This window comes from Oncorhynchus clarkii, chromosome 6 (genome assembly GCF_045791955.1).
Source record: "Oncorhynchus clarkii lewisi isolate Uvic-CL-2024 chromosome 6, UVic_Ocla_1.0, whole genome shotgun sequence".
Classification (NCBI taxonomy): Eukaryota; Metazoa; Chordata; class Actinopteri; order Salmoniformes; family Salmonidae; genus Oncorhynchus; species Oncorhynchus clarkii.
Window position 1 is genome coordinate 26,433,045 of NC_092152.1, and position 26,751 is coordinate 26,459,795.

Sequence of the window (26,751 nt, forward strand, 5' to 3'; positions counted from 1 at the left end):
TGTTGTTTGGCCAACTATGGAGTTTTGACAGTGCTCAGGGACTTTTCTTTTACAAGACAGCTGTGCAACACATCCATGCTCAGTGCAGTCAAATACGTGATTTTCCTGTGTTTTATATACACTGAGTGTACAAAACATTATGAACACCTGCTCATTCCATGACATAGACTGACCAGACGAATCCAGTTCCCCCCTCCTCACTCAGACAACTCCCCGACAGTTCTAGCAACATTCTTGCTTGAGATATGGCTCTTTGCTAAGAAACTCTTTTGTTTTCAATTAAAATTGTGAAAAAAATCACAGTAAGGTACTTAATTGTTACCCATAAATAATTTGATATTGAGATAAAAACAGTTGCATTGGACCTTTAACAACCTTTTCTTCAGGCCAAGTCACAGCAAGAGAACTCTAGGGAGGCAGCAGATATTTGGGTGCAAAACCAATACTGGCACTCTTTGTGTTAGTTTATATTCTCAGAGAGCATACTTAGATTATTCATACACAAAATAAAGCTAGAAACAGACAAGCAAACAAAACAAATGTTGGGCTATGAAGCAAATCCTTTGACGAAAGTAAAGAGACCAAGATGGGGAAGGAGTAGTAACAGTTTCCTCTGTATCTCTTTGGCTGGATGGGGTAGATACTGCCTTTGTCTGGTACAATAGTTCCAACACAATAGTTCCAACAGTGACAAGTAGTTTCTATTAACTTTACAGGGCTTGTGTGTTTGGCCGTTGTACTGTATATAAACCTTGAATGAACACATTTGTTGCACAAAAAAACAAGATAAAAAAAGGCTTGATCATCTTTGGATATTTTACATGCGTGCTCTGTTTAAATTAATGGGATCACTTCAACATTGCCATTTGTGTGTAGTATTTTGTAGTAATGCTGGCAGTAAATCTTATTCACCAGATTTTTCCAACTCATGCCATGTTCATTATCCCTTTTGCATAGCTGGCATATTATGCATGAAAGTAGGTACAATCTTAAAAGATTACCAGACATTTCTAATCTACTCTGTCGCACTTTTGTTACTGCCACGGCTCACTTGAAAAATAATGTAAATCTCAATGTGACTACTCTGACTTCTCAATCCTTTTAAGGTTGCTCACACCTGTTGTATAATTAGGGCCCTGTGTTCTGTAGAATCATGTGACCATTTTATCCTGTTTAAGCCTTACACAGAAACGAGAATTATACAAAAAAGTTAAGCAATTGTCTGAGGATGGTGCTGGACTATCTGACATAAAATGAAAAGGGTTCAAATCCTTTTCATGTCACATGTCACATGATCACGCACAACACCGGGCCCTAGGTATAATATGCTGTATCTCTGTAGCTCTTATTACATGTTCTCCAAGCATTAAAACATTATATCTGTCCTTACAACAATATGATAACAAAGACATCCGAAAATACACCAATAATTTAGGTCACTCCCCTCTACAGTATCCCAAGTTAGGATCTCATGTTGGTGCATTGGTTGCTAGATCGAATCCCGAGCTGACAAGGTAAAATCTGTCGTTCTGCCCCTGAACAAGGCACTTAACCCACTGTTCCTAGGCTGACATTGAAAATAAGAATTTGTTCTTAACTGACTTGCCTAGTTAAATAAAGGTCAAATAAAATAATACAAATTGGTGGTTGTGATGTGATAAAGTTCACAGTAAAGTGGCCTTTGAGTCTCCAACTAGTTGGTCAGACTTTAACCCTGCACCACCTTGTGGTCAAGGTGTCAATTGACCTTGTGGTCAATTGGTAGAGCTAAACCTTATTACACCAATAAAGCATAATATGACAGTCGTTCGACTGAATAGCTCTTCTACAACTCCACAGAGGAAATGAGCCATTGGCCATTCACAGTTTTCCACTGAGCTTGCTGTTATCATGTCTACTCAGAATGTTATTTTTGATCATCATTTGAACATTATGAAGAAAATGGTTCCTCATTGTTACGAATGGTCTTGAACTTATATTGAATATGTGCACATGTTGATAGCATAATTATGAAGGTACATTGCAAATAACATCAAAATAACATCACATATACTTTTCTACGTTTATTTGAATACTCCACAATGATTTACAATATATGTAATATTTATAATTTTTGTCTATTTTAGATACACATAGGTTTCTTGTTTTATACATCTGGCAGGCATCAATATTGACCATCAATTTCACAGAAATTCATAGTGCAGATAACAAATAAATAAATAATCACATCTGCATTTAGGAAAACTACTTAAGCAAAGACAAAAGGCATACAAATTGTAAACATGCATTCAAATCTATCCATCAAAAGAATGTAAACGAAAGAAACATTTCAACCCATGTCTATGAATATCAACAAACAGGATTTATATAGATTGATTCAATTATGATGACACTCCAATGTATACTCCACCGGAGGATTTGAACTCCAAACACAGCTAAGATGTTCTCTGATGGGTGTTCTCTGTTACAGGCAGTAGCAGAGAGCCGAGTAAAACAATACAAAATGTATACCAATCACGTGTTCATCCAGACAAGTCATTTTTTTGTAGCAGGTATCATTTGAGGCTTCTCTGATCCATTCATTCAATGGTATACCCTGACAATTATGTTTGCTGAGTTATGATTTCCATTGAGTCCCATGATAAGATGTGTAATATACATGTTCAAACGTAGACAACATGTAATCCTGAATACAAGAGAAACTAAGATACAAAAAATATTTTTCAAAAAGTAGAAATAATGCATAATTCATGATAGTGAATGCCAGTACTGAAAAAGGGCTTACAAATTATATAAATGCCAAAAATCCAAAACCAAAATCCACAAGTATTCATTGCACAAAATATCAACAAGCACAGCGTGACAAACGTGACAAATCTGCATCATTCATAGGTCACGATCTGTACAACACTTCTATTTGGTTTTACAAAACAACATTTACACGTTTATGCACCACTTATCACAAGGGTTCACTGTGGATACACTAAGGGTCGATGCGTAGAGGAAGCAGACGGGTTCTGTAGGGAGATTGGGACTTTTCCGAATTAGCTCCAAAAAACAGATTGCCTGGAACACACTCTTTTTGGAAGACATATTCAGTGCCCTAGAAACAGAAGGTTTCAGCTTTGGGCTCAGGGAATATCTAGGGATTGTTTTCTGACCAATGATCAAAGGGGTAAAAAGTATTACATGTAGAAAACCAAACAGAAGTATACTGCAGTGGTACTGTATATCCCACATGTATTTTACACTGCCTACATGACCCATGGTACATTCCTTGGCTGAGCATTTACTTGGACTAGGTCCCTTGCTCACAAGCTGTGACCCTGCTGGGAGCCAGGGGACAGACAGGATAGGCACCCAAACTCTCCATTCACAGAAACAGCAGCATCCCAGGCCCTTGTGATGGCAGGTAAAATAGAGCACTGAGATGGCTGTGTCTCTACAATCTGACATTAAAATCTCAAAAATATCGCTTGACTCATGTCTTCAAGTATGATTTTGTTATATTTCATGTGCAAATACATTTGAAAGAACAAATACATTCTACCTCAATAAACACACATGCTTTCATTTGCAGTGCTCATCATCCTCATTTCAGTGCAACGTTTGGAAGATCTGACCCCTGACACCAGTGTGTCACTTACCAGGACATCCCTGAGACATTACTATCTGACTGAACTTTGTGCCTGTGTAAGGCATGTTTTCCAAATTGAGAGCTATTGAGATTTTGTCTTAATCTAACAGAAGAAGGGAGAGGGAGGCAGCAACGGCATTCTCACAAAAACAACACATACTTTTGTTATGCTAATTACGCTAGCTAATTACATGTGACAACACGGTTACAAGCGGCGATGTGAGTGATTGAAATTGCAACCATATCTCCTTTATTGACATGCATCTAAAAAAAAACATAATTTAGAATAGAGCAACTCAAACAGCTGCGGTGTTGCTTTACTGTAACACTGAACTGACCTACTGTAATGTGAACAACACTGTGCCGACAAGTTTCATTTAGCGATGGTTCATTTCAGAGCCAACCAAAACTTGGTCAAATGTGTCACTATGATCTGAGAGTAACAGAAAACTGTGAACACTATCATGACGATTACCAGTGTATTGTTTCCAGTATACTAGCATAAAAACAATTTCAAATGATCAAATCGTGACCAAGTACATATCTCCCAATACATAAAAACTGTAGCAACATAGGCCACCTACTGAAATGTAAAATATAATAACACCATTTAAAAAGGGACTGATGATTGATGGGGTAAGAATCTTCACCCTTACTTTTATCTGAAATTTAAACACACGTGCAACAACAAGAGAAGTGAATTTGTACTGTATGTAGGAATCATTTGGAATGTGAAGGTGATGGGGAATGTTTCAGACTGAGAGCAACAAACCTCCCACTGGGCACATCTAGTTTTGAATTTCATTTGGTCCAGTTTAAAAAAAAAATACATGTAATTGGATTTAAGTTAAAAGTTGGGTGAAAAAAGACAAAATGCCCTTACATTGATGACTTTTTTGCAAATCCAATCAGTTTTCCACATTGATTCAACATCATCTCGTAGATTTTTCTGGTTGAAATAAAGTGGAAACAACATGATTTGACCAGTTTTTGTCCAGTGGGCTATCTATATTATATTCTATGTGTGGTCTTCAAATGTACAGATGTAGGATCTTAATTTGATCACTCTTTTGTTGTGGAGAATTTTCCTGCACCACAGGAAATGCAGATGAGCTTTGTGATTTACATAAATGCACTGAAAACCCACACTAACACACGGTTTTTAATATTTGACATTTATTTAACCTTTATTTAACTAGGCATGTCAGTTAAGAACAAATTCTTATTTACAATGACGGCCTACACCGGCCAAACCTGGATGACGCTGGGCCAATTGTGCGCCGCCCCATGGGACTCCCAATCACGGCCGGTTGTGATACAGCCTGGGTTATATTAACAGTATTGCACTTTTCACAAAGCCTAATTTTGGCCAGCTTAACCATCGATTAATCAATATTATGGATTTATGTTAAAATCCTTTTGCTGCAGGATTATTTTTCTACGACAATACTGGTCAAATTAAGATCCTATGTCTGTATAGGCAGTAGATGTTTTATATGTGCATTTTCACATCAATGTACATCAATATCCATGATAGGGAGGTGTTAGTTCTATTGGTCCATTGTGTGTTGGGGAGGGGAAGAGGGAGGGACTGCCTTTCAGTCTGTCTGTCGGCGTAGGAGGGGGCTTACTCCATCTCTCAGTCTGAGAAGAGACTAGCAAAAGACTTGCGTAGGTTGCGTATGGTCTCAGCCTTCACCTCATCCTGGCTAAGGCTGGCCCGTGGCGTTGGAGTTTCTGGAATGTTGAAGGCATTGGTAAGAGACTGGGATTTGCTATAAAGAGAGGAAATGGCAATAGAGGAGAGGAAGAGGCTATTAAAGTCATGCAGCAAACCCATGTAATGGTAAGAAGTGTAGGGTGTCATGGTAAGAAGTGTAGAGCATGGCTGGAGAAAGAAAGAGAGAGACCATACATAGGGGATAGACAGAGTTCCTTCAGTATGTATGGACATTCCTTACATAACTGATTCAGTGCACTGACCAGCTCAACTTTATATGTATACTGAATGATTGATCTGGATGCAAAGGCATGCCTTTTAATCATCCCCCATCCCCCCGACTAGTGTTCCTAGTTCCATGTTCTGGACTCGACGGCACAAAGATAAATTCATTGAAGAAATTGCTTGCAGTTGTCTTTCAGTCAGTCAACTTGGGTACAACATACTATGGGGAGTCGCACTCTCACGACTTCAGTTGGAGGAGCTACAATCCACGCCAGACTGGAAGCCCTGTCTTCCACAGGTGATACATGTGAGGTTCGGATTCATTCCTTCAGTTATTCCACTATTTACCTCAGTGTGAACAGGAACAATTCACGCTACTAAAACAAACACAAGACTATCTTGGAACACGAGACTGTCTTGAGTCACGTCAACTAAACTGTCTGTTAATGGTAGAGCGTGCTCACCCCCTGCATGTTGTGTGCTGAAGTTTGCACTTTGTTCTCATAAGTTTCCTAATCACAAACAATGAATTATTCTTCAAATGGATTAGCCTGGCTATAGCAATAACTAACTACTAACAAGCCGGGTTCGCGACCATGCCCCAGTATATTAATGTTTGTTGTCTTGTATGTCTCGGCTCGGTGCATGCTCAGGATGCTCTCGCTTAAATCAGTTTGTGTGCGAGACTAAGAGACAGCTGCCACTGTTCCCCAACTAGTCCATGGCTCAGGTTCTCTTGACAATCATGTAGCATTCCTTACAGAGCTTGGTGTTTCCAATAGTGACTTCCTCTCCTGGGTGCCCATACCTTGGCTGAGTCGGAGTTTCAGAACGCAGAGATGGATTGGGTGCTTGGTCGACTAGAATGTCTAACGGTTCCTGTGCGCTCTGTCGACAGTTATGGGGAGCCTACTCAAAGAGAGAGGGCAACCAGGTTCTGTGAATATCCCCCTACCGCCTGTGTCTGCCTTGGTTAAGCACCGCTTGCCTCTCATCGCAGAAGGATCTGGGTCCCACCTCTGTGATCCGGTTCTACGTAGACTTTTGAGACCAGGCCAGCTAACAAGCGCTGCATAACGTGCTAGCCAGGTTAGGTAAATTGCAGAGGTAAGCTAGCTACTGCTAGCTATTAAGGCTTCCTGACGGTGGAATTGCTTGGGTAACTCTCTTGTTTAGTATACCTATCTACCATTAAGTCGCTTGGTTATTCTAAATGGACGATGCTGCCACAGCCATTGCCGGATCCCCCTGTGTCCATAAGGGACTTGGCTTCATCCAAGGCAATACAGTCACGGAATCACAACTACGTTTGGAAGCTTATCAATGTTTAAACTTTTTTTTAAAGTTCTACTTCATATTTAGCATCTCCAGCACCAGTAAACAAGAAAGAGGAAGATAAGTGTTTCCAATGACATCGTCAACCAATTAGTAGACAATTAGTTAGCAATGCCTACGCATAATTGGTTAAAAATCACACAATACACACCAATGATGTCATTGGAAACACGTATTTCTTCCTCTCTTTTTTATTACAAAACATACATTACCGGTCAAAAGTTTTAGAACACCTACTCAATCAAGGGTTTTTCTTAATTTTTTACTATTTTCATCAAAACTATGAAATAAGACATATGGAATCATGTAGTAACCAAAAAAAAGAGTTAAACAAATCAAAATACATTATATATTTGAGGTTCTTCAAATAGCCATCCTTTGGCAAACTACCTGCCCTCCAGGACATCTACACCACTCGATGTCACAGGAAGGCCAAAAAGATAATCAAGGACAACAACCACCCGAGCCACTGCCTGTTCACCCCGTTACCATCCAGAAGGCGAGGTCAGTACAGGTGCATCAAACCTGGGACCGAGAGACTGAAAAACAGCTTCTATCTCAAGGCCATCAGACTGTTAAACAGTCATCACTAACATTGAGTGGCTGCTGCCAACATACTGACTTAAATCTCTAGCCACTTTAATAATTACAAATTGGATAAAATACATGTATCACTAGTCACTTTAAACAATGCCACTTTTTATAATGTTTACATACCCTACATTACTCATCTCATATGTATATACCATACTCTATACCATCTACTGCATCTTGCCTATGCTGTTCGGCCATCGCTCATCCATATATTAATATGTACATATTCTTATTCATTCCTTTACACTTGTGTGTATAAGGTAGTTGTTGTGAAATTGTTAGATTACTTGTTAGATATTACTACATGGTCATAACTAGAAGCACAAGCATTTCGCTACACTCGCATTAACATCTGCTAACCATGTGTATGTGACCAATACAATTTGATTTGATTTGCCTTAATGACAGCTTTGCACACTCTTGGCATTCTCTCAACCAGCTTAATGAGGTAGTCACCTGGAATGCATTTAAATTAACAGGTGTGCCTTGTTAAAAGTTAATTTGTGGAATTTTTTTCCTTCCTAATGCGTTTTAGCCAATCAGTTGTGTTGTGACACGGTAGGGGTGGTATACAGAAGATAGTATGGTCTTTTACCAAATAGGGCTATGGCAAGACCAGCTCAAACAAGCAGAGAGAAACGACAGTCCATCATTACTTTAAGGTCAGTCAATCCGGAAAATTTCAAGAACTGAAAGTTTCTTCAAGTGCAGTCGTAAAAACCATCAAGCGCTATGATGAAACTGGCTCTCATGAGGACTGCCACAGGAATGGAAGACCTAGAGTTACCAGCCTCAGAAATGCACAGTGATGTCTATTTTTCTCGATGAGGGACCCGTGCCCTGTTGGGAATGGACGCTCTGGCGCACCAGTGTCTTCGGACCCTCCTTTACACGTTCTTCCAGTGGTTCTGATTCAGCCCACGCTGGAGAGGGTGTGCCAGGAGGGCTTACTGTTGGTTCTTGTGGCTCATCGTTGGCCCAAGCAGCCTTTGTTCGTGGAGATCATTTGCCTTTTAGGCAGGGAGCTGTGGCAACTCCCGTTGCGTAGCAACCTGTTGTCCCAGGCACACGGGCAGGTTTGGAATGCAAGGACGGAGATTTAGTTCCTATGGGCCTGGCCCCTGAGAGGGCCGATCTGATGGCGAGAGGTTCACCTCTGAATGTTATTTAGACCATTCAGTCCGCAAGGGTGCCCTCTACAAGAGGGTTGTATGCGTATAAGTGGTTGAGCTCTGGTGCCAAGATAAAGGGCTGGTTCCTTTTCAGTGCGGGCATTCTTTTCTTTTTTATTTTACCCCGTTTTCTCCCTAATTCCGTGGTATCCAATTGTTTTAGTAGCTACTATCTTGTCTCATCACTACAACTCCCGTACGGGCTCGGGAGAGACGAAGGTTGAAAGTCATGCGTCCTCCGATACACAACCCAACCAAGCCGCATTGCTTCTTAACACAGCGAGCATCCAACCCAGAAGCCAGCCGCACCAATGTGTCGGAGGAAACACCGTGCACCTGGCAACCTTGGTTAGCGCGCACTGCGCCCGGCCCGCCACAGGAGTCGCTGGTGCGCGAAGAGACAAGGATATCCCTACCGGCCAACCGCTCCCTTACCCGGACGACGCTAGGCCAATTGTGCGTCGCCCCACGGACCTCCCGGTCGCGGCCGGTTACGACAGAGCCTGGGCGCAAACCCAGAGTCTCTGGTGGCACAGCTGGCGCTGCAGTACAGCACCCTTTAACCACTGCGCCACCCAGGAGGCCCAGTGCAGGCATTCTCCACTTTAAACGTGTACATGGACGCTATCCCTGATTGTGCGGTTCCTGGAAAGTGTACTTTTTTGGGGCTTGACGCTGGTTTTGGAGGCAACCCCTTTGAGCCTCTGGAGTCAATGGATCTGAAGATCCTCTCCCACAAAACCTCCCTGCTCATGGCTTTTGCATTAGCTAAACATGTTGGGGACCTCCACGCGTTATCCGTACATCCTTCCTGTACTCAATTCACCCAGTGCGACTCTACGGTGATGTTATGTCCAAATACGTCCTTCGCCCTGAAAGTCATGACTGTGTCCTACAGGTCCTTAGCTTTGAGCAATTTCCATTTTTGACTCCTCCTTTTGCTTCTGAAGAGCAACAGCGGTTACATGCCGTGTGTACGGTGCAAGCTTTTCCCATGTACATTGAACTGAACTGGGAAATCTGGTTATGTGACCAGCTTTTTGTCTGTTTGCTAATCCAGCTCACAGCAGGACGCTCTCAAAGCAGTGTCTCTTCCAGTGGATTGCGGAGGCTATCACGTTGGCATATAGCAGAAAGTGGTAAGGGTTACCTACCAGGGGTGTGGCTGCATCTTGGCCATTGTTTAAAGGGTTGACCGTAGGAGATATTTGTCCTGCGGCAAGTTGGGCATCACCACACACTTTTGTGAGGTTTTATCGCTTGGATGTTCCTGCTCCCAGTAAAGCCCATAGGGTGCTCACCGCTGGGACAGGGGAAAGTCACTATGCAGCGCACCGTTTGCACAATACCCAGACTGCCACAGACTGTAGCAGACCTGGCAGGGTCAGGTCTGGGTGGTCTGCCATGGACCATTTCATTTAGTATCCATCAGGATCAACTTAGGGCGTGATTATATTTCCACATAGTATGTTGAACCGAAGTTGACTGATTGAAAGGGAACATAACGTTAGGATTATAACTACTGTTCCCTGAAGGGGGGAAACGAGGTACAACACCTGTTTGGCCCCGTGCTACCCGTTCCTGGGATCAGTGAAGAGTAGTATTAATTTGAAGGAATTAATCCGAGCCTCACGCTTATCACCTGTGGAGGCGGTGCTTCCAGCGAGGCGCGAATTTCATTGTCAGGCGTGATTGTAGATCCGCGAAAGTGCAACTGCCCATAGTATGTTGTACCTCATTTCCCTCCTTCAGGGAACAGTAGTTAAATTGATAACATTACATTTAGGCTGTTAATAGCTTGTTAAAGCCATATTTTCTATGCAATATACACTAGAAGCGTACATAATTTACAACATAAAGAAACCTGCATAACCCCTTCCTTGACCCTTTCCACATTGCCCTCTATCACCTGTTTTAAGGAACACTGCATTAGTTGTAAATTATGTAGTGTTATTTAAACTTTCCTTTCCATGAGTCACTAGAGAATTATCAGGACATTAAACATGGTCAATAGTACTTTGTACATTGTACTCAATACAATGTCAACCAGCTTTTTGTTGGAAAATTGCACCTTGTGTATTCTACTATTCTAATGTTCATCAGTAAGTTGAGACCCTGACTGAGTTACAAAAATATATATTATAAGAATTATTTTGGGGTGGTTGGGACACCCTAGCAGCCGTGGGGCCCTAAGCGGTTGTTTATGTTGCATATGCCATAAAATCTAGCTTTATCCAAAATAAGTCCTTGTAATTTCAAGTGCAACATGAAAATTAATAATGAGCAGGACACAAAAAGAGTGAACATTCCATTGGAATCGTTTTGAAAAAACTTGTTAATGCACACTCAGTCCAAATATTTGGATCAAATAACAAATCGCACTGTAAACATCTGATAACATATCCCATGACAAACTATAGCTACATTGATTTGCAAACTCAATATCTAGCCTACAGTACATATATAACACCATCATGCACATCAATCCCCTTGATGAGATAAAAATAAATGAAAGCTAAATCTAGAACACAGAATCCTCTCGTCGGTTAATTACTCATCCTTATCTAGAATGAGATAGACAGAGCATCCTGTGTGGCTCACAAAAACTGCCAAAAACAATAGGAGGATGTTACATCCAATATTGAGCTATTGAGTAATACAGTTGGGATACACTGAGCAAAAAGTATATTGGCATTGAATGTTTTGGGAAACTTTATGAAAGCTTTTCTTACTTCAGTGGAGGGGTGGCTCCCATAGCAGGAGGGTCCTGGTTGGGCTTCTGTGGGGGCTGGGGCTTCTGCTGCAGAGGAGGTTTCCCTCCCGGGCCTCCCTGACCCTGGGCACTAAGGCGGGGCTGCTGAGTGGTGGGGGCCCCAGGGCGACCTTGCTGGGCTGGAGCCCTCTGCTGCTGGGGGCCCTGGGGGCCTCCTCCTTGGGACTGCTGCCTGGCAGGCTGACCTGGCTTCTGCTGGGGCCTCTGCTGGGGCTGGCCCCCTGTGGACTTCTGGCCCATGCCTCCAAGAGGGGGGCTCTGCTGCAGCTGGGGACCTGACTGCTGTTGCCTCTGGTTTTGAGGGGAGCCCCCCTGGCTCATGGATCGCTGGGGGGATCCCTGACCAGAGGGGGGTTTCTGCCCCTGACCTGGGGGACGCTGCTGGGCCCCAGCTCCTGGGTTGGCCTGTCTATCTTTCTGTGATGTCTGGGCAGGGGGGTTCTGGGTGTTGGGGCCTGGGGAAGGGGGCTGGCCTTGGGGAGAGGGGCGCTGCTGGGAGGGGGATCCTTGGCGAGGGGTGGCAGTGCCGGTTGGTGTCTGTTGTGGGCCACCTGAAGGAGACAGAGCACTGTTTATCCTGTCCCTATTAAGCAATCATTAAAAAACAATTTAGCTATCATATTACCAGCTAATGAACAAAAGCAACTGTCCATTGGGATTTTTGGGCCTTAATATTACAGAGCCATCTTCTTACCTTGTGGAGAAGGGCGTTGCTGAGCCTGTGGCACTTTGGGTTGTGAGATAGGCTGAGAGGATGCAGCTTTCTGCATGGCCAACATGTTACAATGAGACATAAAGTGAATGGGTTATAAATACAAACCAAATATACTGGCCAATTAACAATAAAGACCACTCATCTAAACATACTCCTTTTGACAAATATTGACTCATCTTAAGTTTATTAGAATGAGTGGTGGTTAGCAATAGTGTCACCTGTACAGGCTGTGCAGCTGTGGGACGGACAGGAGAGGGACTTGCAGTGCGTGGGACTGTCTGGTTCATTTTGGAGATGACCAGGTCTGCAATTTGAGCACGGTCTTCACCCTGCTGGTCTCCAATCAGAGGCATAGAGCAACCCACCACCTGAGAGAACGAGATGGGGAAACACAAATCAAATTGTATTAGTCACATGCGCCGAATACATCAGGTGAAATACTTACGAAAAAAAAAAATACGAATAAGAAATAAAAGTAACAAGTAGTTAAAGAGCAGCAGTAAAATAACAAGAGCGAGACTATATACAAGGGGTACTGGTACAGAGTCAATGTGCGGGGCACTGGTTAGTCGAGGTAACATGTACATGTAGGTAGAGTTAAAGGGACTATGCATAGATAATGAGAGTGTATCAGCGACGTAAAAGAGAGAGGGGGGGGCAATGCAAATAGTCTGGGTAGCCAAATAGTCTGGGTAGCCTTTCCCAATAATGCAGTACTCAATATCAAAATAGTATGGAAGCCATGAAGCCCAAGGCAAAAAAATACAACTTAGCCTCTTGGAATTCTCATTTGAATGACTTAGTATCTTGTTTCAACAACTTAGTCTCTCATTTGAATTACTTCATTGTTATTTTGCCTAATTAGACCTAATTTGTTATGCAGCTTATTGCACCGTGTAATGGTTGGTGCAGCCATTCATTCATGATTCTATCCATTGATATGATTATTCATTGACAATTCTTTGATAGCCTAAAGCAGGGCTGCTTTTGAATGCCAGAGCATGTAAGTGGGTGAGTGTTGAGTGTGGAGCAGCGCAAAAAAAATGGTGCCTTCTTCTCCCGCTCCAATTTCGCTCTGGTACTGCTCAGCCACAAGCTCTGGGCCTGCCCTGCTTAGCATTTTTTATTTCCTTTATCACTAGTCTTTAAATTCTGCCTATTTGGTTGTAATTATTTTGCCCCCCCCCCCCCCATCCACAGTAGCCTATATCTAGTTTATATTCTACTTTCTAACGTTAGGAAATGTCTATTTTGAAGGAAATGTATTCACGTATGTTTTTAGGTAGGCATTACATAGACTACTGTGAAATATGTTTGAGATTTTCTTGGAATAGAATCAATTTAATTAAGCTAAAACATCTTAAATAAATCGTAAATAATAAAGGCCGGTATCAACTTCTTTTCATTAATAAAATGGAAAAAATACACATGTAAAAGCTTAATTACATAAAGGAATATTAGTGGGAATATAACCATAACATAAACAAGAGAAAGGAGAATGGAATACATTTGAAAAGCCTAAAATGTACAAATACAATGAGACAATGTGCTTTTGTGCTATTTAAAAAATAAAAATACATTTGATTGGAGAAAGAAAATAAGTAGGCGGCCAGTATGGTGCAATAAACTTTAGTGAACTATTTACAGAAAAGATATACAAAATAATACATAAGGGAAGATCAGCCTGAATAGCAGGACGCGCAACAGCAATGCGTTTTGACTACTAATTCATATGCACATTGCATCTGAAACGGTTCTTTTTAGGGGTCCATCTACATTCATTCCACCTGGGCCTATTGACCCAGCTTGGGATATGTACTACAGACTGGTGCATAAAGACATATCCAAGCTACAGGTCTTAAATGTCCAGAATGCCCCCTCTATAGTCATCCACCTAGTGGACAAGGGAAGCGCTGTTACTGTACAAGACTGAAGTACTCAGGCAACTGAATGATCAGACGTTCTGTAAAATATTCACTACAAAACCCCACAAAAAAGCTTCTGTCATTGAGGGCATGCACAATGGTGATATCACCAAAAGAGAACACAGATTGGTGCGTAAAAACAGCTCCACACTGGTAATCTGCAGTCCCTAAAATACTCTTTAATTATCTTAATTCCCAAAGGGACAGGATGAATCTTCTTTGCAATGCTAGACCAGTGGCAGCAGGCCTGAAGATCTCTACTCAACGTCAAATTCTCTGATTGATAATTATGCCCCTATGTATTGTGACACTTTCGTTTACCAAATACTCCACAATTAGACATTAGTTCAACTTCTTCCTGCTAATAAAAACACCAAATCCATCACGCACAGATCTCCCTCTCAAGCGCTCCTTCTCAGGAGCTTTGCAGAGGAGATTCTGATAGGCTAATAAAAGCATGTTGTTCGCAGCATAAACCAGCCTATAATTTCTGAAGTTTGTTCATTTATTGGTGATGGATACTTTAACTGTAAGTTTAGTAATTCTATTGATGGAAAGATTGTTTACCTCGTCTCGCACACATTTAATTCAACATTTGATTATAGCTCACAATCAAGCATAGCCGCAGGAAATAGGGGTGCTGAAGGTGCTGCATCACCCCCTGCAAAATCAGAATAAAAAATATGGCTTTCTTTGAGACTGTGGTCCCAGCTCTCTTCAGGTCATTGACCAGGTCCTGCCGTGTAGTTCTGGGCTGATCCCTCACCTTCCTCATGATCATTGATGCCCCACGAGGTGAGATCTTGCATGGAGCCCCACACCGAGGGTGATTGACCGTCATCTTGAACTGGGATGGGATGGGCTACAGGACAATAGGCTGGGATGGGCTACAGGACAATAGGCAAGCAGCTTGGTGAGAAGGCAACAACTGTTGGCGCAATTATTAGAAAATGTAAGAAGTTCAAGATGACGGTCAATCACCCTCGGTGTGGGGCTCCATGCAAGATCTCACCTCGTGGGGCATCAAAGATCATGAGGAAGGTGAGGGATCAGCCCAGAACTACACGGCAGGACCTGGTCAATGACCTGAAGAGAGCTGGGACCACAGTCTCAAAGAAAGCCATTAGTAACACACTACGCCGTCATGGATTAAAATCCTGCAGCGCACGCAAGGTCCCCCTGCTCAAGCCAGCGCATGTCCAGGCCCGTCTGAAGTTTGCCAATGACCATCTGGATGATCCAGAGAAGGAATGGGAGAAGGTCATGTGGTCTGATGAGACAAAAATAGAGCTTTTTGGTCTAAACTCCACTCGCCGTGTTTGGAGGAAGAAGAAGGATGAGTACAACCCCAAGAACACCATCCCAACCGTGAAGCATGGAGGTGGAAACATCATTCTTTGGGGATGCTTTTCTGCAAAGGGGACAGGACGACTGCACCGTATTGAGGGGAGGATTGATGGGCCATGTATGGCGAGATCTTGGCCAACAACCTCCTTCCCTCAGTAAGAGAATTGAAGATGGGTCGTGGCTGGGTCTTCCAGCATGACAACGACCCGAAACACGCAGCCAGGGCAACTAAGGAGTGGCTCCGTAAGAAGCATCTCAAGGTCCTGGAGTGGCCTAGCCAGTCTCCAGACCTGAACCCAATAGAAAATCTTTGGAGGGAGCTGAAAGTCCGTATTGCCCAGCGACAGCCCCGAAACCTGAAGGATCTGGAGAAGGTCTGTATGGAGGAGTGGGCCAAAATCACTGCTGTAGTGTGTGCAAACCTGGTCAAGAACTACAGGAAACGTATGATCTCTGTAATTGCAAATAAAGGTGTCTGTACCAAATATTAAGTTCTGCTTTTCTGATGTATCAAATACTTTTGTCTTGCAATAAAATGCAAATTACTTAAAAATCATACAATGTGATTTTCTGGATTTTTGTTTTAGATTCCGTCTCTCACAGTTGAAGTGTACCTATGATAAAAAAATTACAGAACTCTACATGCTTTGTAAGTAGGAAAACCTGCAAAATCGGCAGTGCTTCAAATACTTGTTCTCCCCACTGTAGATATAGTTGTTGCCTGTCCCTTCCCCTGCGATTGTCATTCTAATGGTATCCAGAAAGACTAAAACCCTTTCCTCAAACATTTACATCAAAAGGTGAAAAGTTATGGGCAAAGCCACAAAATATCCAAATCAAATTAAATATTTTTCTTGATCAAATAACAGGGAAAACAACCACTTTTTGTGCAGTATTAATTGTTTTCTTTCTCCAATCAAACCTAATTCTAAACTTTTCAAATATATTCCATTCTTCCTCTTGTTTATATTGTGGCTTTATTCCCACTAATATTTATTTATTAAGCTTTCACATGCATATTTTTCTGTCTTTATAATAATAATAATTCATTTGTAGAGCACATTTCCCACGCTCAATGCACATGCCAAGTTTATCGGTGTTTGAGATTATTTATTCCCTTTATTTCATAAAAATAAACTGATACTGGACTTTATTATTTATTTTAGCTTACCTAAATGGATTTATAATGTGGTGTTTCTATTACAAGAAAAATGTAAATACATTGTACAGTAGCCTATGTATTGCCCACCTAAAATATCTGTTTATACGTTAGAAGTTCTTCAAAATGGAAACTACATATCCTAACGTTAGAAAGTAGAATATAAACTAGATATAGGCTACTCTGGGTGGGGTAGGCTAAATAATTACAACCAAATAGACCTAATTAAAATAATACTGATAAAGGAAACTAAAAATGCTAGACAGAGCACGCCCAGAGCTTGTGGCTGAGCAGTACCAGAGTGAAATTGGAGCAGGAGAGAAGCTGCTCAATTACTCTCTGCTCCTTGCTCCACATTCGCCCACTTACATGCGAATTACATACTAAGATGTTCAAATAAGATATTTTCTCATTCAAACGAGATAATTCCAAGAGTCTACGTATTATTATTTTTGGGGGTCTTGGGCTTCAGGGCTTCCGTAAAATAGTAGAAATATTTTTTTAAATAAAAAAACATGCGAAATAAGAAAGAGAACTGGAGAGTGTAAGCTATATAATAAGTATAAGAGCAAAATTGTTAACAATGCTTCTAATCCTTTTACCTCTATAATGTAATCCTTGCCATCTTTTCCATGCAGAGCCTCCACAGCGCACATATCCAAACCGCCAAACACCTCAGAGCAGGAGTCCACCCACATCCGATACCTACGATGTTGGAGAACACTGCTAGTAACTACTAAACACACGGCTGTCTGTCTGATGCACAAAAGCCCAGTCTGTGTTAACACTCACCTGTCTGACATGGCTATCTGTTCCAGCATAGCTGAACCAGTGTTGGTTTTCCAGTTCCCTGAAATTGATGTGCGCCTGATAAACAGACAAGATCTACCGTTTAGCATGTTCTCTTTTGATCATATTATTCACATCAATGTTGGAATATGCAGAATAAATTATCTGTAGCCTGTGCTGAATATCTTGGGGATTTGTAGAATGGATTGACCTCAGTCACCACAACAAGGAGCTTATTTTTTTAACTTACATGTAGGCCTTGTAATTGTCTCCGATCTTCTGGATGCGAACATCATACTTTGCATCGATGAAAGGTTCAGATGTGGCATAGGTCTTGGTCAGGGCAACAACACTGGCAATATCTTGGAAGTCGTATTGATTGTCCACTTTCACCTGCAGGGTAAAATCATGATTGAATAAGATTATGTCAATAGTATTGATTTGTGAAGCATAAACACTAATCCAGGCCTACTTTGTATTATTTAAAATAAGTAACAAGAGCAGTCCAGTCCTACCTTCCCTATCCCTGAGTGGGCGTGGCCCATTTTCACCACCACAGGGAAACCAGGAGTCGTAATCTGCAGCAAAAGACAACACAACATCCCCATTGGAAAACGTCATACTACACAGGCTCCAGACATGCAGGTAGGTTTGTTTGACTAAAGAGAATGTATAGCACAGCATTTCTTAGTAAATTGCTAACTGAGTAAACTGTAAACTCAAATTGAGCTGCTGTTATTTGCTAAATGTGCCAGGATGCAGTTAAATAACAAAGTATCATCACGTTTTAATGTGCATTCGGAAAGCATTAAGACCCCTTCCCTTTTTTCCAAATTTTGTTACGTTACACCCTTATTCTAAAAATGATTAAATTACTTATTTTTCTTATCAATCTACACACAACACCCAATATTCACAAATTGAAAGCAGTTTTTCACAAATTTTTGCAAATGATTACAAATAAAAAACAGAAATACCGTATTTCAATAAGTATTCAGACCCTTTACTATTATGAGACTCGAAATTGAGCTCAGTTGCATTCTGTTTCCATTGATCATCCTTGAGATGTTTCTACAACTTGATTGGAGTCCACCTGTGGTAAAGTCAATTGATTGGGCATGATTTGGAAAGGCACACACCTGTCTGTATAAGGTCAAACAGTTGACAGTGCATGTCAGAGCAAAAACCAAGCCATGAGGTCGTAGCTCTGAGACAGGATTTTGTCGAGGCACAGATCTGGGGAAGGGTACCAAAAAAATGTTTGCAGTAAAATGTTTGTAGTTCCCATTCTTAAATGGAAGAAGTTAAGAACCACCATGACTCTTCCTAGAGCTGGCCGCCAGGACAAACTGAGAAAACAGGGGAGAAGGGCTTTGGTCAGGGAGGTGACTAAGAACCTGATGGTGACTCTAACGGAGCTCCAGAGTTCCTCTGTGGCGGGAGAACCGTCCAGAAGGACAACCAACTCTGCAGAACTCCACCAATCAGGCCTTTATGGTAGAGTGGCCAGACTGAAGCCACTCCTCAGTAAAAGGCACATGACAGCCCGCTTGGAGTACTCTCAGACCATGAGAAACAGAATTCTCTGGTCTGATGAAACCAAGATTGAACTCTTTGGCCCTCAATGCCAAGTGTCACGTCTGGAGGAAACCTGGCACCATCCCTAGGGTGAAGCATGGTGGTGGCAACATCATGCTATGGGGATGTTTTTCAGCTACAGGGACTAGGAGACTAGCCAGGATCGAGGGAAAGATGAACGGAGCAAAGTACAGCGAGATCCTTGATGATACCTGCTCCAGAGTGCTCAGGACCTCAGACTGGGGGTAAACATTCACCTTCCAACAAGAGAACAACCTTAAGCACACAGCCAAGACAACACAGGAGTGGCTTCGGGACTAGTCTCTGAATGTTCTTGAGTGGCCCAGCCAGAGCCCGGACATAAACCCGATCAAACATCTCTGGAGAGACCAGAAAATAGCTGTGCAGTGACGCTCCCCATCCAACCTGACAGCCCTTAAGAGGATCTTTCGAGAATGGGATAAACTCCCCAAATACAGGTGCGCCAAGCTTGTAGCGTCATACCCGAGGCTGTAATCGCTGCAAAAGGTGCTTCAACAAAGTGCTGCGTAAAGGGTATGAATACCTATGTAAATGTATGAATATGTGTGAATATGCTGAGGGCATCATGAGCCCAAACAGCAGCAGTAAAACTTTCAGAGTAATGGAGCGATTCATGTTGATCATTGAGGCGAGCTGCGCCGAGAGCAGGTCAGCGACTGCAGGTGTGGAGGGGGGCAGCACTGCAGCAGCACAGACACTGATCTCATTGCAGCGCTACTGAGGGGATCCATAGGGCGCAGGAATAATCAAACCCACTCTGGCTCTACTGCGACCTGTACACATGAACCCTCAGTCTGATCAAAGACAATATTAAGATTGATTGTTGTGATAGATCTGAGATGGATTATTGATGTGTGCTAGCTACTCCTTTGCCCTTTTTTTACTGGACACAGAAATGTGTTATTCAAACAGAAGGGCCACCTAATAGTCTTTGCTTAGGTCTGTTTAGTGTGAAAACATGGCCATGTCGTGGTGGGGGAGGAGTAGAGGGACGCAGATGGCAGAACACCCACCATTTCTCTGTGGTTGGGATAGTAAACCTGCTCGATCAGTGGGAATTCCTCTGGTCCAAGTTGCTTGTACAATCTCACCATATTAGCAAACTGAAACGAGACACGATAATAGACAAGAGGTGACTTTTTCAGTTAAATCAAAAGTCATGATCTGTCTAGCAGTCATGGCTGTTTACTTGAATTAGATTAGGCTCAGAAAGCAAATAAACAATTGAATCTGCTTTATATTGCCACGCTTACCACCCATGGTTTGTCACAGAAGTTGTAGACAGAGTGTAGAGAGTTTACACCCGCGAGACCAGCATACTGTAACCCAATCACTATGTGTCGGTGGTCTCCATTCTTGGCCATACTGAAGGCATGCTGCCTAACCAGCACAAAGTCTGGCCTGAAACACCTTGGAAAAATGTTTAATCACACATTACCAATACATTATATTGAAACAGACATGTCAACATTTTATTCTGGCTTTTGCACTTGAAAATTACAAGAAATCATGCATATCTTGTAACATAAGCAATCAGGACACACTTATGATATTGTCACGCCCTGATCTGTTTCACCTATTCCTGTGATTGTCTCCACCCCCTCCAGGTGTCGCTTATTTTCCCCAGTGTATTTATCCCTGTGTTTCCTGTCTCTCTGTGCCAGTTTGTCTTGTATGTTAGTCAAGTCAACCAGCGTGTTTTTCCCGTTCTCCTTTTGCTATTCTCTAGTTTATAGTCCTCCTGGTTCTGACCCCTGCCTGACTCTGGACTACTTTCCCACCTGCTTGATCATCCTGCCTGCCCTGACCTTGATTCTGCCTGCCCTCTGATACCTTTTGGACTTTGAACTGGTTTTGACCCATTTGACTGTCCACAACCATTCTCTTGCCTTACCCTTTTGGATTAATAAATATTGTAAGACTCCAACAATCTTCCTCCTGTGTCTGCATCTGGGTCTAGCCTTGTGTCATGATAGATATGTGTGTCTGATTATCTTAAACATCATGTAGAACACTGTATTCAAAGGATGTACAGTAGACTTACTTGGTGACCTTGGTTCCATTCCGGATTGCTTCGATATCAACACTATAGCCCCCTGTAGCATGTGCTATTAGGTTGATTTCAGAGAAGTCAGCCTGAGTGGACAACATCCGTGTCAATCCCAGTCAAACCTCAATGTGATCATAACAGGGACATATTAAAGTTATAGTTCACTACAAAAATCTATGTTTTCCAGGTGTGATGAAATTAGATTTTTTCCATTTCTTTGGAGTTGAGACAGGTGGCTCTACAAAATAGATGGTGTGGAACATTGATTCATCTTCACATTAGCCCACTTAAGAGATCAGATTTGTCTGACAGACTTTGATTTTGGAGTGAACTACTGTATTACTTCAATGGCTTTGTCCCCAAAAACTGAGGCAGAAGGTAGCCATTATCACCTCCACAGATAATGAGACATTCATTGCACAGGGCTCTTCCTGCTGAGACTCATGGGGTGCATAGTGGAAACACTCTAATGCAACATAAAAGGAGCGGACAGAAATAGGAGACATTGAAAATGCCGGTAGAGAAAATAATCCAAAAGCATTTTCAAGTCTTCTTTTACAAAGCACAGAGGGTGGCATTAACTTCATTGTTCTATTAAGCCACCACCGGGTATAAATGTTTTGGGGTCCATGAGATCATTTTATTTTCCATGGATATTGTTAGCAGATTCAGAGTGACCTATTTCCTTAATATATTTGACAAATATGACAACATTATTATCTCACTTGATAATTATCCAACTGTCAGTCCACTTAACATAGTTCAACTATACAGTATGTGCATGTCTTGGGATTTCTTTGATTCATTGTTTATTGCATACAGTAAGTGCAGGTCTGCAGCACCCATGTACACTCCTAGAAAAAACGGGTTCTTCAGCTGTTCCCTTTGAAAACCCCTTTTTGGTTCCGGGTATAACTATTTTGGGTTCCATGCAGAAACCTCTGTGTATAGGGATTTTACATGGAACCCAAAAGAGTTCTACCTGGAACCAAAAAATATTTTTTAAAGGGTTCCCCTATGGCGACAGCTGAAGAAGCGTTTTAGGTTCTAGATAGCACCTTTTTTTCTAAGAGTGTAGATGCAGGGGTTGTCTATCTGTCTGCTTCAAGCCCTGTACTCAATAAAACCCATCATGAGATGACCTGTGAGTTTCATTGGCTGTTCTATAACTTCAAATCTCCTCTCTCCATCTCTAATATAAAATAGACAATTAAAATAACAAAGGTGAACGAGCAACCCACCTGTTCCACCTTAATGTCGAATTCACCATGAACCTTTTTACCTTTGAAGACCTTTACCCTAGAGAAGAAAGGCAAGAGAAAATATTTGAATTGCATAAAAACTAGGACTACTTTGGAGAGTAGTTTTGTAATGCTATTTCACTTTCCGAAGGCACTGATACTGTAATGTCCCTCAGTCAAGCAGTGAATTTCAAACATCAATTCAACCACAAAGACCAAGGTGGTTATCCAATGCCTCGCAAAGAAGTACACCTATTGGTAGATAGGTAAAAAAGCAGACCTTGAATATCCCTTTGCACATGGTGAAGTTATTAATTGCACTTTGGATGGTGTATCGATGCACCCTGTCACTACAAAGATACAGGCGTCCTTCCTAACTTAATTTCTGGAGAGGAAGGAAACCCCTCAGGGACGTCGCCATGAGACCAATGGCGACTGTAAACAGTTACAGCGTTTAATGGCTGTGATAGGAAAAAACTGAGGATGGATCAACAACATTGTAGTTACTCTACAATACTAACCTAAATGACAGAGTGAAAAGAAGGAAGTCTGTACAGAATAAAAATATTTGAAAACAAGCATCCTGTTGCAATAGGCACTAAAGTAAAACAGCAAAAAATGTGTCAAAGAAATTAACTTGAATACAAAGTGTTCTAAGCACAGGCAGAATTCTAGAGGAGAACCTGGTTCAGTCTGCTTTCCAACAGACACTGGGAGACAAATTCACATTTCAGCAAGACAATAACCTAAAACACAAGCCCAAATATACAAGTGTCTTATTTTCCACCATAATTTGCAAATAAATTCATTAAAAATCCTACAATGTGATTTTCTGGATTATTTTTTCTAATTTTGTCTGTCATCGTTGAAGTGTACCTATGATGAAAATTACAGGCCTCTCTCATCTTTTTAAGTGGGAGAACTTGCACAATTGGTGGCTGACTAAATACTTGTTTGCCCCACTGTAGGTGTGATAATAACTGTGGATAACATTGATCAACACTGATTGTACAAAACATCAGGATCACCTGCTCTTTCCATGGCATAGACTGACCAGGTGAATCAGGGGAATCCTGGTGAAGCTATGATCCCTTATTGATGTCACTCATTAAATCCACTTCAATCAGTGTAGATGAAGGGGAGCAGACAGGTTAAAGAATGATTTTTAAGCCTTGAGATAGTTGCGACATGGATTGTGTATGTGTGCCATTCAAACGGTGAATGGGCAAGACAAAATATTTAAGTGCCTTTGAACGGGGTATGGTAGTAGGTGCCAGGCGGATTGGTGGATTGGTGGATTTTCACGCTCAACAGTTTCCCGTATGTATCAAAAATGGCCACCACCCAAAGGACATCCACAACTGTGGGAAGCATTGGAGTCAACATGGGCCAGCATCCCTGTGGAATGCTTTTGACACCTTGTAGAGCCCATCCCCCAACACATTGAAGCTATTCTGATTGCAAAAGGGGGTGCAACTCAATATTAGGAAAGTGTTCCTAATGTTTTATTCACTCTGTGTACACTGTAGTATGCAGCAGTTGGGCGGCAGGTAGCCTGGTGGTTAAGAGCGTTGGGACAGTAACCGAAAGGTCGCTGGTTTGAATCCCAGAGCCGACTAGGTGAAAGGCACTTAACTCTAATTGCTCCTGTAAATAAGAGTGTCTGCTAAATTAGTAAAATGTGGTCTCGTTGTGTGTGTGTTACTATCCTTGTGGGGACCAAACAATTGATTCGCATTCAAAATCCTAACCCTTAACCCCTAACCCAACCATAACGCCTAACCTAACCACACATTCTAACCTAATTGTAACCCTAAACTTAACCCCTAAGCCTAAAATAACTTTTTTCCTTGTAGGGACTGGCGAAATGTCCCCACTTGTCAGAATATTCCTTGTTTTACTATCCTTGTGAGGATATGTGTGCGTGTGTGTTATGACCATAGTAAAGATGAATTATATCCTAATGACGTTATGTTTCTTGGTAGCATACTGACACCCATTTGAGTCTAGACAGGGGCCATAACGTGTAACCTTACACAGTACTCTCCTTACCAGTCTGTTTGTTGGTCATCAATTACCAGGAGTATCTTGGCACCAGAGGCAACGCCTGCTTTGTCTGCTACCTCGGTGACTTTCTCAGCAACAGCAGCAGTGGTTTGTTTGACAGCTTTAGTAAAGGAAGATAAAAATCCAGCTCCGGCTCCGCTGCCAGTGCCCTCCGACTGCTGGTTGATAGACAGACGCCTCTCCGGTGGTCCAGGCGACACTACTGCAGGGTCTTGCTCCGGCAGGTCAGGGCGTTGTAGATCAGTCATGTACCCATTGGGCAAATTGGACATAAAATTGCTGTCCGACAGCCGACGACGCAGGTAATTCATGTTGAAAATGTTTGGCTACGAAAAGGTGTATGGTGAATCCTCCTTTCTGATGCAAATGTATGAATTCGCCTACCAATAGCCTATAACACTATTTTGACATTTGAATCGAAGGATCAGTGGGAAATGTATCAACCCTGAGTCGCAGAAGAAAAAAAACAAGTTACGTCGTTAAAATAGGTATCTCCATAAAATTATTTTATTTCCAAATCTATAGATGGATTGGCCTGTATCCCCTTCAAGGTTTAGACCTCTTCAATTGACTCGAAGAAGGATTATCGGTCACGATGAGAAACACACAGTCAACACGAATATCTAAGCTTCGCCTACCTCCAATTGTCCAAATTCGAGCCGTATCCAACAAAACATTAGTGAGTTGCTGCGTAAAATAGATAACATGTGAGTCTGGCATCCACGTTCACTGACCAAACAGGCCGTGCTTCGGTCTCTTTTCTAGGGAACGGAGGTTCCGTGATTTACATTTGGGTTTCCAGAATTTGTCTTATTGCATCACCCGTATCCAATCTTTCCTTCGAGGTTCGGCGCCGTTTTCCCGTCTATCCTGCGTCACTCCCTTGCATTCCTTTGAGAGGAGAGGGGCAGGTTGGGATGAGGGGTGGTGCTGAGGAGATACGATTGAGGGGCGTTGCTTTCCTGTCGGGAGAAGGACTGCGGGTACTCCCCATACAGGAAATGCGCCATATGTTGCCTATGCTCGTGATGAATTAAAAAAAGTTAATGAAGAAGTAATAGCCTAATAGCCATAGGTTTAGGCAGCTGTTCAGATTTTGATATTCAAGGATAGTAGTGGATTTTAGAGAATTGTGTGATACATTATAATAGGCTGCACATTTATAGACAAAGCAAAGAGTGATTGTTGCTGAGAGCTGGACTTTTCTAAGCAGCCTGGTCCCATAGACTAGACGTAACATAGTAAACGTAATTCCGGGACTACCAAATTAGTATGTCATGTTACTATTGGTAATGTTAATTAAGCCAGTAGGGTGGTTGGTCTGGGCGGATGGGTAGGCGTATAACATGAATGTCTAGCAACCCAATTTAGAATTCCATCACAGACAACTTTAGAATTTTAGCTAATTAGCAACTTTTCAACTACTTACTACATTTCAGATACTTTTTACTACTTAGCGTGTTAGCTAACCCTTCCCCTAAACCTAACCTTAACCCTTTCAGCTAACCCTTTCCCTAACCCTTTAACCTAACTCCTGAACTTAATCCTAACCCTAACCCCTAGCCTAGCTAACGTTAGCCAGCTAGGTAACATAGCCACCTAGCTAGAATTCGTAACGTATCATACATTTAGAAAATGAATAACATACAGCTGAAGTCAGAAGTTTAAATGTATTTGGCTACGGTGTGTGTAAACTCCGTTTTCACATTTAATCCTAGTAAAAATCCCCTGTTTTAGGTCATTTAGGATCACCACTTTATTTTAAGAATGTGAAATGTCAGAATAATAGTAGAGAGGATGATTTATTTCAGATTTTATTTATTTCATCACATTCCGAGTGGGTCAGAAGTTTACATACACTCAATTAGTATTTGGTAGCATCACCTTTACATTGTTTAACTTGGGTCAAACATTTCGGGTAGCCTTCCACAAGCTTCCCACAATAAGTTGGGTGAATTTTGGCCCATTCCTCCTGACAGAGCTGGTGTAACTGAGTCAGGTTTGTAGGCCTCCTTGCTCGCACATGCCTTTTCAGTTCTGCCCACACATTTTCTATAGGATTGAGGTCAGGGCTTTGTGATGTCCACTCCAATACCTTGACTTTGTTGTCCTTAAGCCAGTTTGCCACAACTTTGGAAGTATGCTTGGGTCATTGTCCATTTGGAAGACCCATTTGCGACCAAGCTTTAACTGATGTCTTCAGATGTTGCCTCAATATATCCACATAATTTCCCTTCCTCATGAAGCCATCCTTTTTGTGAAGTGGCAAAGAGGCACTGAGTTTGAAGCTAGGCCTTGAAATGCATCCACAAGTACACCTCCAATTGACTCAAATTATGTCAATTAGCCTATCAGAAGCTTCTAAAGCCATGACATAATTTT

General features: G+C 42.0%; 1 protein-coding gene across 1 annotated transcript; it reads right to left on the reverse strand.

The window, feature by feature from the left end:
• Positions 1-5,276: 5,276 nt before the first annotated feature.
• Positions 5,277-24,848, reverse strand: LOC139412002 (synapsin-1-like). Its single transcript, XM_071158780.1, has 13 exons — positions 24,355-24,848; positions 22,303-22,360; positions 21,056-21,147; positions 20,265-20,421; positions 20,025-20,114; positions 17,907-17,969; positions 17,642-17,784; positions 17,395-17,469; positions 17,205-17,307; positions 12,390-12,539; positions 12,151-12,220; positions 11,416-12,007; positions 5,277-5,412 (listed from the first exon to the last, which is right to left on the reverse strand). Exons 1-13 carry the CDS (start codon positions 24,678-24,680, stop codon positions 5,277-5,279), a joined length of 2,055 nt encoding a protein of 684 aa, XP_071014881.1. The 5' UTR covers positions 24,681-24,848.
• Between the last annotated feature and the right edge of the window lie 1,903 nt (positions 24,849-26,751).

Bases quoted from the DNA above. Each gene is read 5' to 3' on its own strand.
- LOC139412002 (XM_071158780.1), bottom strand. From the start codon at position 24,680: ATGAATTACCTGCGTCGTCGGCTGTCGGACAGCAATTTTATGTCCAAT. The intron at 17,785-17,906 runs GTAGGACTGGAC...TTTACCCTGCAG, and splicing joins CCCACTCAGGGATAGGGAAG to GTGAAAGTGGACAATCAATA. The intron at 12,221-12,389 runs GTGACACTATTG...TTGGCCATGCAG, and splicing joins CAGCTGCACAGCCTGTACAG to AAAGCTGCATCCTCTCAGCC.